At 37.6% G+C, this 12,555-nt stretch overlaps 1 protein-coding gene across 2 annotated transcripts in view; it reads right to left on the bottom strand.

Moving 5' to 3' along the window:
• Nucleotides 1-12,555, bottom strand: part of ARAP1 (ArfGAP with RhoGAP domain, ankyrin repeat and PH domain 1) — an 860,101-nt gene that overhangs the window by 45,881 nt on the left and 801,665 nt on the right. For both annotated transcript variants that reach the window (XM_053708778.1, XM_053708779.1), the window contains 6 exons: nt 12,042-12,147; nt 5,323-5,470; nt 4,835-4,921; nt 3,433-3,498; nt 1,267-1,393; nt 547-660 (listed from right to left, as the gene is read on the bottom strand). In XM_053708778.1, coding sequence (XP_053564753.1) covers nt 547-660; nt 1,267-1,393; nt 3,433-3,498; nt 4,835-4,921; nt 5,323-5,470; nt 12,042-12,147 — 648 coding nt within the window. The remainder of the gene's footprint in view (nt 1-546; nt 661-1,266; nt 1,394-3,432; nt 3,499-4,834; nt 4,922-5,322; nt 5,471-12,041; nt 12,148-12,555) is intronic.

The raw sequence follows: 12,555 nt of genomic DNA on the forward strand, positions 1-12,555 counted from the left end.
CAAGTTCATTACCAGCAACACTGTTAATCTCCAAGATCTACTATAGAACTATTTGTTTAAAAGACATTTGGGACCCTGTAGGTCAACTTGTTTTAATTGTATTTAATTGCATTTTAAATAGTTTTTTATATTGCTGTACAATCGGATTCACATGGATCCATGTTTTTAAACTCATTTGTTTAATAAATTGCATTTTATGACCATTGTAATTTCTTGACATTCATTTTATACATCGTCCCACTCAGACCCAGCCTCCGCCAGGGTGGCGCTTTGGTATATTTCTTATTAACTCTTTATTTCACAGTTGACAACTAGGTGTCAACACATCAAAGCAAGAGGTCTGTATTTAGTAGGCGCTAAGTGTATATCACTGTTGATCTTTTATTAGTTTTTTATAGATATTTTCCCCGCATCTTCCAACCTTAACTTCAGCGGAGGCAGCAGATCACTGAGTATGGCACAAAGACGACACGCAGGGCACTGAGTATGGCACAAAGAAGACACGCAGGGCACTGAGTATGGCACAAAGAAGACACGCATACTTACGTATGTACTGCAGCATTTGATCCATATGTACATTTTTCTTTACAATCATGTGGCTGCTGGTTTTCTGAGAGTGATAGATGGGCAGCACCTTTTCAGAGAAGTGTAACGGCCGCTCTGTTGACAGACAAGACCTGTTATAACCATGTGCTTTACTTCATGTAAAGTCATTTTCTATACACGTTTTTAATTGTCCCATTTATTTGTAAATCTATTCATTTCCAATTTAAATTAATGTCTTTCTAAACTTTATTAACATCCCTTGGTTCAGGGCTTAGGAGCCAGCAAGAATATTTACATGCCACATAAGATATTTTTAGGAGCCAAACAAGAAAGTTTGTAATTAAATTTAAGTACAAATAAAAGAAGGATTTAGGATACAGATGTATTATTCTAGTAGCCATGTCTGGGATTTCCGAGGCTTTTCTTATATCAAGTGGAACCATTCCCTCCAGCAAGATATACATAAAAGGTCTTTCCTTGTAATTTATATTTATCAAACCATTGTTTCTCAACTGCGGTCCTCGAGTACTCCCAACAAGCCAGGGTTTCATTATAGCGGAACCGGTGCACAGGTGAAATAATCAGCTGATGGGTGAGAGCAGGCTAGTAACCATGGTTACTGATCAGCGGATTACTTCACCTGTGCACTGGTTGAGCTATAATAAAAACCTGGCCTGTATCCAAATCCATCCAAAGACACAAGTGATTGTCTGCACACACCTAGCACCTCGCTATCATCCACTTCTAGAACTTCAAAGCAGCTCCAGTAATCCTGGTCTCTGACTCGGATGTTCCTTCTTTCTAAGATCGTCTCGCTCAACTCCTGTGCAGTCATGGTGACCGGGATCTGTCCAATGAGAAAATCATTTCATCACTATATGTCGTATAATGTGACGATGAAAGCAAAAAAATAAACATATTTGATATTAAACATTGTTTTGGAGAATTTGTTTTCAGATTTTTTTCTGTTGAAATGTGGATGAGTGATATTGAGTCAAGTCATTACTCAAGGACCTAACAGTCTGATAAACTCATTATTCCGGGCACAACATCTCTTCTATTTGCCTTTTACCCGGTTAACATGGTCAGATGTTTGCCAAAGACAGTGCACCTGAACTGTGCTCATCACCTGGCACTACATCCAGAGACCCGTGTGTCTGCATGAGCTCACCAGCTGATCTCTAACCCAGGTAAACCATTCTTCAAATTATGGAGTTCCATTTAAGGGAGAGGTATACACCTTGATATCTTTAGATAACGTTTAGTTATGTATAATTAAATAGCTTTGCATTTTACTCTCGTTGTTTATTTTGTCCCCTTTTTATGTAATTTAGCTCTGAAAATTGAGGAATTTCTAATTCTCTGAATTTAAACGTTACACATCTGTCCCTGATTGGCTTTAGCTGATAACAATGCACTTTATACTAACATTAAGATTGTGAATAGCCTTGTTGTCTGCAAAATAAAGCCCCAATTGGCTCCTCCAATTACGGAAAATGGTGGCAGATTTTTGCGATAAACAATTGCAGTAAAAAGGATGTTAATCTGTTATAAAAACATTTAGACTCTAATTAAATGTTATTCTACAGCAGCACGACAGAAACGTCATGAAATTAAAAGGTGTTTACTGCCCCTTTAGTGACCAGTTTAAAGTGATTGCAGACAAATAAAAGTATTTTATACATCATGACTGAGCGTCCCCTTTATTTGTTGCGCTGGTAAATCCCAGCGTTTCACAAACACTAGGATTTACCATCACTTTAAAGTCAGTTTTAACACTAACCGTTTAAGGGATATTAAACTCACATTTTTTTCTTTCATGATTCAGACAGAGCAGCAATTTTAAGCAACTTTCTAAATTTACTCCTCCTATCAATTTTTATTCGTTCTCTTGGTATCTTTATTTGAAAAAACAGGAATGTAAGCTTAGGAACCGTCCCATTTTTGGTTCAGCACCCTGGGTAGCGCTTGTTGATTGGTGGCTAAATCTAGCGCTACCCAGGGTGCTGAACCAAAAATGGTGTGACATCAGCACAAATGAAGTTGATTTGCTGCTGTTTTCTTCAACATGCAGCTGAAGTATAACTCTTTACCCAGCACTTACTCTGGTGAGCCAAAGAAATTTTGAGGTAAAATATCTTCCTTTATTAGAAAGAGATGCTTAGGTGATATTTTCCTGTCAGCTTTTTACAGTTATACTGAATCACTTTCAAGTGATTTAGCATATGAGTATCATGTCCCTTTAACCTGATCTCAACCAAAGTAATAGTGTAAGTAAACCCCCAGATAAATCTAAGGGAAAAATAGGGCAAGTAACCCACTCTCAAAGAGGACCCTCCTAAGGTAAGCTTATGTAACCCCAGATGGGTAGTGCCTAATGCCAAAAAACTAGGCTACATTATATATTAGAGAAAAAGAAGCATTATGTGGCAAACTTATGTGAGGAGTGATTGCTGACAAGGGGTACATATAATTAACAAACAACCTTTATTACATTTATTTAAAATAATGGTCATAGCCATCCACATAAAAAACGAATGTATTAAAAACGTACAACAGATTAAAACTGCCCTCAAACATACAAAGCTCTTAGTAACTATTAATGAGGGCTGCATTACTATAACTTCTATAGGCATAAAAAGCAACACAAAGCGGGTGATTTTCCCCCAGCCAGTGGGACGCTATGTTATCAGGCTATCCCTCGATGTGTAACGAAGCCCAATACAAGACCCATGTAGCGCGCATTCTATCTACACCTGAGAAAAATACAGCTGTTTAGCAAGCCCCTAAAGGGCCAATTAAGGCTAAGTAGGTTGGGAGGCAGTGCAAACATATAATTAGATTTTTTTTCCAAGTTTTAATCTTGTAAAATAAATAAATATTTACCTGTACAATCTGCTCCGTCTCCGTCTTCTTTTCTCCCAGGTAAACCGTGCAAATAAAATGTTTATTCTATGGCAAGAGAGGAGGGACAAGTAAGCAAGGAAATATATTTTAACAAATTTGTTGGTCTGAGGACCTAAAATGTCACCTAATAAAAAAAAGATTTCTTTAACTTCATTATGAACATTTAACTTGCAGTGAGTGCGGCTATTTCTTATGATATTGAATATATATATGATCCTGTCACCTTGGCTGATGTCCCTATTAAAGGGACAGTCTAAAATAAACTTTCATTATTCAGATAGGGCATGTAATTTTAAACAATTTTCCAATTTACTTCTATCACCAATTTTGCTTTGTTCTCTTGGTATTCTTAGTTGAAAGCTAGATCTAGGAGGTTCATACGATAATTTCGAAGACCTTGAAGGCCGCCTCTTAGCTAAGGGCATTTTGACAGTTTTTCACCACTAGAGGGTGTTAGTGCATGTGTTTCATATAGATAACACTGTGCTCACGCATGGGAGGTCCTAGGAGCCAGTACTGATTGGCTAAAATGCAAGTCTGTCAAAAGAACTGAAATAAGGGGGCAGTCTGCAGAGGCTTAGATACAAGATAATCACAGAGGTAAAAAGTATATTAATATAACAGTGTTGGCTATGCAAAACTAGGGAATGGATAATAAAGGGATTATCTATATTTTAAAACAATAAATATTCTGGTGTAGACTGTCCCTTTAATCTTGAGAATGCAAATCCTAGTGACTGAATATTCCTAATAAATATGTAGTATGTTGCTGTGAAAAAAATAAATGATTATTTATCTGTAGAGCGCCAACAGATTTCAAAGCGCAAAATAAAAAGGTTTTACGTTATTTCTTTCTTTAACAGCGAGTTTTTGAATATGCGCCCTATGTGTGGGATATGCCAGGGGTAATATATTATACTCACATTTATGCTAAAGAGATTTGATAAGTTACTGGCTGTAGATGAGGCAACCCTGCTTTAAAGGGATATACTACTACAAAAAATGGCAGCACATTTTTGCATTTCTTACCCTTGATAACTGTGATAACCACACAAAGCAGTTACATACATAGATAAAGTGCTGGTCAGGATTAGTGGGGTCTAACAAATGCCATTAGACCATTCCTTTAATTTGTGTGACTAAAATGTTTTAGAACAGTTATTAATAAGATTGTATCTATACAAATCAGATGCCCGTTTTGTGAAGAGTGAAGCCCTGCACACACATAAGATATAGGAAGACAGAATATTGACACCGGCTTTATCTGATGAAATGAATGAACACTGATTGGTCAGTGCTGCATCCCATGACAGGCTGACACAAGCTATTCTCATTGGATCAGATTCAGTAGCTGTGGTAGCAGAGAGCGCTACTGTCTTACCCCAGGTTTGGCACTTGTGTTCTCAGCACGGATTTTCATTATGGCGCTGATGATATTGATTTGCTTCTGAATTTCTGCCTGTTCAACCTGTGTAAGAGGAAGCTCGGGATAATAAAGGGACAAGTGCGCAAAGAAAGAGACCACAATCTTATGGGCTAAATACAAATGACAGCTGATGGGCACCAATAAAAGCTGAATCTGTAGCACAACAAACAGTTTATGTAGCAAGAGCAAACAAGTCATTGTGTATTACAAATACCAATTCATAAATACAGTGCGTCTTGGCATGGCAGACACGGAAAATGCACGTGAAAGGGACAAAACAAAATTAAACTTTCATGACAAACACTGTTGCCATATAGTGCTCAAGACATGCACGCTCTTGAGTCTATGCCGGTATGCTGTATGCCTTTAATTTCCTTTACTGTGCATCTGGACGTAAACTTGATCCCCTAAGCAAATAGAATACTTTAAGATCTGTGATCTACCTTAAATATAGGCAAGTAGAAACTGATGAGGTCTTCGACTACATGCCCCGGCTTGTAGTTCTGGCCATCTGTCTGAAAGAGTGTGGGTCCGAACACAATAGCCAGATTATGGACATTCATTTGGTTGACGTCTGAAAAATGCTGGACACTTAAAAAGAATAAATATAAAGGATAACCTTAGAGAACGGTAGGAAACATCAATATGTTTATGTATCAGAACATAAATAGATAATCAGAAGTATTCCTGAAATAAGTTATAGAAACATATGTACGTTATTATACAATACTGACTAAAAGAAGCAGCTACAGCCAAATAACGCTTTACACCATATCCTTCATCTGAATCGAATGGAATAGCAAATTAAAGCTAAACCCGTGTTCTGATATTTCTGTCTAAATTCTCCAAAAAAACTTAAATCCCAGCCTATGTGGTTAAAGGGACATGAACCCCAATTTTCTTTCTTTCATAGTTTAGGTAGAATATACAGTTTTAAATAAACTTTCCAGTTAATTAACTCATTTTCTTCATTCTCTTGGAATCATTTGTTGATGGAGCAGCAATGCACTACTAGTTTCTAACTGAGCACATGAGTGAGCCAATGACATTCAATATATATATGCAGCCACCAATCAACAGCTAGAACCCAAGTGCTTTGCTGCTCCTGAGCTTACCTAGATAAACCTTTTTAACAAAGCATAACGAGAGAAGGAAGCAAATTAAATAATAGAAGTAAATTGGAAAGTTGTTTAAAACTGTAGGTTCTATGTAAATCCTGAATGTCTAATTATGACTTTACTGTCCCTTTAACTCGTACAAAGGGGTTACACACATAGTAAAAGTTGTGTATGCATGCTCCTGAGCAGAAGGCTAGTGATTGTTTCAGACTGGCTCCCCAGCTGTGTCTTTATCTGAAGAAGCAGAAATTAAATAAATACATAGTAAGAAAGAGGAATTTCATTTAAAATGAGCATGTTAATATTGCACTAGAAAGCTCATTTGACGATTAAAGTTGAACGTTACATATTTTATAGGTCGTTACTGTAATCAGCAGGGATGGCTAAATGTTTTAGCACAATCATCAGAACTAAAGAGATATGAAACAATGCCCCTTTAGTAAAAAAAAAGTGAAATCATAGTAAACATAAAAAGATTATGTTCAAAACAGCAAACAATTTACTTGTTTTCTTGCAAAATTAGCACTTCACAGTTAGATAAGGGAGCTGCCATTATATAAAAAAAGGGACATGAAACTCAAAAATTTTCTTGATTCAGATAGAGAATACAGTTTTAAACAACTTTCTAATTTACTGCTATTATCTAATTTGTTTCATTCTCTTGGTATCATTTGTTGAAGGGGCAGCAATGCACTAATGGTTTCTAACTAAACACATGGGTGAGCCAATGACAATCAATATATATATGCAGTCGCCAATCAACAGCTAGAACCTAGGTTCTCTGCTGCTTCTGAACTTGCCTAGATAAACCTTTCAGCAAAGCATAACAAGAGAAGGAAGCAAATTAAATAATAGAAGTAAATTGGAAAGTTGATTAAAATTGTATTCTCTATCTGAATCATGAACGAAAAAAATGGGGTTTCATGTCCCTTTAGGTTCTATTATAACATGTTTTTTTTGCAGCAAACGTCCTCTACTGAGCATGGGCAAGAAATTGACTGGGGAAGTGCAGGTGTCTCCTAACAACCACTTCAAATGAATAGCAGCTTGTTTGCCTCCCTGTAATTACTACAGCCCCCTTTGGGGCTGTGACAGGAACAAATGGAACTTGCACTAATAAAATAAAAAACAAATAAAAATCAATATAAGGTAAAATCCTTTTAAAATGATGAATAATACACATAGCAATGGTATCTATTAAGTACAAAACACTTAGGGCTATATTATGAGTGGAGCAGTAGTTTGCGTCCACATTCGAGTGTTAAAAGATTTGCGCTTTTATTATGAGTTGAAAGTAAAAAGATTGCGCTCTTGAGTTTGAAAAGTCACGGTAACAAACTGAGAAGTTCCGAACGGCAAATCACATTCCCCCCTAGACAAAGAAAAAGTTGAATAAAGTCTAACGCTGACAAGTCGCTCAAAAACTATCAAGGTTATTTAAAAGTGCAACATAAGAAAATACTGCATATTTCATCATCTCATATTCTGTACATAGCAGAACATTTTCTGTTTATTCTTAAAGAGATATTTAAATATATATCTGAATAATTTAACAAACATATATTTATACCTATATATATATATATACATACATACATACACACACACACACCACCATATATATATACATACATACATATATACATACATACATACATACATACATACATACACACACACACACCACCATATATATATACATACATACATATATACATACATACATACATACATACATACATACACACACACACACCACCATATATATATACATACATACATTATTATTATTATTATTATTATCGGTTATTTGTAGAGCGCCAACAGATTCCGCAGCGCTATTAACAAAAGCGGAGTAAAAAAAAAAAAAAAAAAAAAAAAAAGAAAAAAAAAAAAAAGTTATAGGGATCAAATGGGTAGAGGGCCCTGCCAAGAGTTGCACTGTTGTAGTCAGCTCTTGAGAAGGTGATCAACAAACAGCTGGACTCTTAAGCTTACATGCTAGGGGGGATAACTGGATAGCAATGGAGGAGACGAACTGGTATAAAGTAAGGTTAGCGTAGGTTGTATGCATCCCTGAACAGTAGAGTCTTTAGGGAGCACTTGAAGCTTTTAAAACTAGAAGAGTGTCTTGTGGAGCGAGGCAGAGAGTTCCACAAGATGGGAGCCAGTCTGGAGAAGTCCTGTAAACGGGAGTGTGATGAGGTGACAAGAGAGGAGGAGAGTAGGAGGTCTTGAGCAGAGCGAAGGGGACGGGAAGGAGAGTATCTGGAGACAAGATCAGAGATATAGGGGGGAGCAGTGCAGTTGAGGGCTTTGTATGTCAGAGTGAGAATTTTGTGTTTGATCCTAGAGGCAAGAGGAAGCCAGTGAAGAGATTGGCAGAGAGGTGCAGCAGATGAAGAGCGACTTGTAAGGAAGATGAGTCTGGCAGAGGCATTCATTAGGGATTGTAAAGGAGCTAAGCGGTAGGTGGGGAGACCAGAGAGGACAGAGTTGCAGTAATCGAGACGGGAGAGGATGAGAGAGTGGATTAAAATCTTAGTTGTGTCTTGTGTAAGGAAGTGTCTAATTTTAGAGATGTTTTTAAGGTGGAAGCGGCAGGCTTTAGCCAAAGTCTGAATGTGAGGAGTGAAAGAAAGATCTGAGTCAAATGTGACCCCGAGACATCGGGCATGCGGGGTAGGGGTAATGATGGAGTTGTCGACAGTTATAGAGAGATTGGGGGTGGAGAGTTTTGAAGAAGGGGGGAAAATAAGGAGCTCAGTTTTGGAGAGATTTAGCTTGAGGTAGTGAGAGGACATCCAGTTGGAGATGTGAGAAAGACAGTTAGTGACACGGGTTAGCAAGGAAGGAGAAAGTTCTGGTGCAGAGAAGTAGATTTGGGTGTCGTCGGCATACAAATGATATTGTAAACCATGGGACTTTATTAGGGAACCTAGTGATGACGTGTAGATTGAGAAGAGAAGGGGACCGAGAACAGAGCCTTGCGGTACTCCGACAGAAAGTGGTGACGGGGCAGAGGAGGCCCCAGAGAAGGCAACACTAAAGGTACGGTTTGACAGGTAGGAAGAGAGCCACGAGAGGGCTGTGTCACATATGCCGAAGGATTGGAGGGTTTGAAGCAAGAGAGGGTGGTCAACAGTGTCAAAGGCTGCGGACAGATCAAGGAGAATAAGCAGAGAGAAGTGGCCTTTTGATTTTGCTGTAAGTAGGTCATTGGTAACCTTAACAATTGCTGTTTCTGTGGAGTGATGGGGACGAAATCCAGATTGCAATGGGTCAAGAAGGGAGTTTATTGTAAGGAAATGGGAAAGGCGTGCATAAGCTAGTTTTTCGAGAAGCTTTGATACAAGAGGGAGGAGGGAAATAGGGCGGTAGTTGGATGGGGAGGTAGGATCAAGGGAAGGTTTTTTGAGGATAGGTGTGACCAGTGCATGTTTCAGCGATGAGGGAAATATACCGGTGCTGAAGGAGAGGTTGAAAGTGTGTGTGAGTATAGGGGTAAGGGTGGCAGAGAGGGAGGGGAGTAGCTGTGAGGGGATAGGGTCAAGGGGACAGGTAGTGAGGTGAGAGCGCAGTATAAGTGCCGAAACTTCTTCCTCAGTAACAGGGGAGAATATATATACATACATACATACACACACACACACACCACCATATATACATACATACACACATACACACATACACCACCATATATATATATTTAAAAATACATAGATCCCCTAGGTGCAGAACATTGGAATATGAAATATTTATAGTAAATACTTTATTAAATATGAATATTGCATAAATATGCTTTTTCATGTTTTATTTACTTGACTGCAAAGGACTCCAATGCACTTATATATATATATATATGTCTATATGTGTTTGCATATGTATTTATGTGTATATACTTTTGTTGTTGTTGTTCTAATATGTGTATATACTTGTATGTCTGAAAATACATATATCCACATATAAATACAGATATACATATGTATAGGAATACATATATACAGTTGTGCTCATAAGTTTACATACCCTGGCAGAATTTGTGATTTCTTGGCCATTTTTCAGAGAATATGAATGATAACACAAAAACTTTTCTTTCACTCATGGTTAGTGTTTGGCTGAAGCCATTTATTTTCAATCAACTGTGTTTACTCTTTTTAAATCATAATGACAACAGAAAGAAACTACCCAAATGACCCTGATCAAAAGTTTACATACCCTGGTGATTTTGGCCTGATAACTTGCACACAAGTTGACACAAAGGGGTTTGAATGGCTATTAAAGGTAACCATCCTCACCTGTGATATGTTTGCTTGTAATTAGTGTGTGTGTGTATAAAAGGTCGATGAGTTTCTGGACTCCTGACAGACCCTTGCATCTTTCATCCAGTGCTGCACTGACGATTCTGGATTCTGAGTCATGGGGAAAGAAAAAGAATTGTCAAAGGATCTGCGGGAAAAAGTAGTTGAACTGTATAAAACAGGAAAGGGTAATAAAAAGATATCAAAGGAATTGAGAATGCAAATCAGCAGTGTTCAAAAGCTAAATCAAGAAGTGGAAAATGAGGCTTTTCTGTTTGATTACATACTGCATTCATCTTGCCATCAACTCTGACCAAATGTCCTGTGCCTTTGTAGCTCACACATCCCCAAAACATTGTGTACCTTTCATCATTGGACTCCTCTCCAAATGTAGCGTTTATGGTTGTGGCCAAAAAGCTCAATTTTGGTCACATCACTCCAAATGACTTTGTGCCAGAAGGTTTGAGGCTTGTCTCTGTGCTGTTTGGCGTATTGTAAGCGGGATACTTTGTGGCATTTGCGTAGTAATGGCTTTCTTCTGGTGACTCGACCATGCAACCCATCATTCTTCAATGTCTCATTGTTGTGCATCTTGAAACACCTGAAGTTATTTGTGGGTTTGTCTTTGCATCCCAAACAATTTTCCTGGCAGTTGTGGCTGAAATTTTAGTTGGTCTACCTGACCGTGGTTTTGTTTCAACAGAACCCCTCATTTTCCACTTCTTTATTAGAGTTTAAACACTGCTGATTTGCATTCTCAATTCCTTGGATATCTTTTTATATCCCTTTCCTGTTTTATACAGTTCAACTACCTTTTCCCGCAGATCCTTTGACAATTATTTTGCTTTCCCCATGACTCAGAATCCAGAATCGTCAGTGCAGAACTGGATGAAAGATGCAAGGGTCTGTCAGGAGTCCAGAAACTCATTGACCTTTTATACACACGCACTAATTACAAGAAAACCGATCACAAGTGAGGATGGTTATCTTTAATAGCCATTAAAACCTCTTTGTGTCAACTTGAGTGCATTTTATCAGGCCAAAATCACCAGGGTATGTAACTTTTGAACAGGCTCATTTGGGTAGTTTATGTTGTCATTATGATTTAAAAAGAGTAAACACAGTTGATTGATAATAAATGGCTTCAGCCAAACACTAACCATGAGTGAAAGAAATGTTTTTGTGTTATCATTCATATTCTCTGAGAAATGGCCAAGAAATCATAAATTCTGCCAGGGTATGTAAACTTATGAGCACAACCGTGTGTTTGCAGCCCTTTTTTTCTAACATCTGAGACATCACACCTTTGACCCCTTATAACTTTTTAATGCAATATTTGTTTGAATAACTTTTATCAGACAAGGTTATTATGAGTGTAACAGTACTGTTGTTATGTCTTGCGTAACCGTTAACCAAAGCTCTGAGGTGACGGTAGTCATTCTAGCTTAAATTGTAATTGCACTCACGTGTAATACAGGTGCAATTTAACTTGTGTGCAAACGGACTTGAAAACTTGATATTGCTCACGCGCAAACTACAGCGCGCAACTCATAATCTAGCCCTTAAGGACAACAATAGTTTTATTTCTCTTTACGTTTGCCTATTTTCTTTGTTCTAAACAAATGTTGAATGTTTGCTAAAGATTCCGACGTTCTTTTAAGTAAACAAATACAGCATTTTTATATTTATGGGAAAAAATGCCCCCACTTAGCGTATACAGATAACTGCGCAGTATCTTCTTACCAGTACAAGTGGGTCATTAGTGCTTTTAAAGTGGCTCTATTAACAGCGGGAAGCTTTTGTAGAAGGTCCTGGTACAGGCGGATTCTCACTGACTCATCCTCCTTGGCTGTAGAGAAGTAAAATAAAATAAAAATAACCCTACATGCAAATACACCCGGAATATTTAACTATGAATGACAGAATATTTGTTGAGCTTTACCAAAACAAATCTTTACTACATTTGTTGTAAACAAATTTCAAATGTTTGCTGAATGTTCAGACATCTGTGTTTTACATTTTTGGTTCAGCACCTGGGTTGCGCTAGCTGATTGTGACTAAATGTAGCCACCAATCAGTAAGCGCTATCCAGGGTTCTGAATCAAAAATGGGCTGGCTACTTGGTTTAGTTTCCTGCTTTTTCAAATAAACATAGCAAGAGTACAAAGAAATTGATAATAGGAGTAAATTAGAAAGTTTCTTAAAATAGCTGCTCTATCCGAATCATGAAAGAAAAGATTTGGGTTTAGTGTCCCTT

The sequence above is a fragment of the Bombina bombina genome, chromosome 3, assembly GCF_027579735.1.
Source record: "Bombina bombina isolate aBomBom1 chromosome 3, aBomBom1.pri, whole genome shotgun sequence".
NCBI classification, from domain to species: Eukaryota; Metazoa; Chordata; class Amphibia; order Anura; family Bombinatoridae; genus Bombina; species Bombina bombina.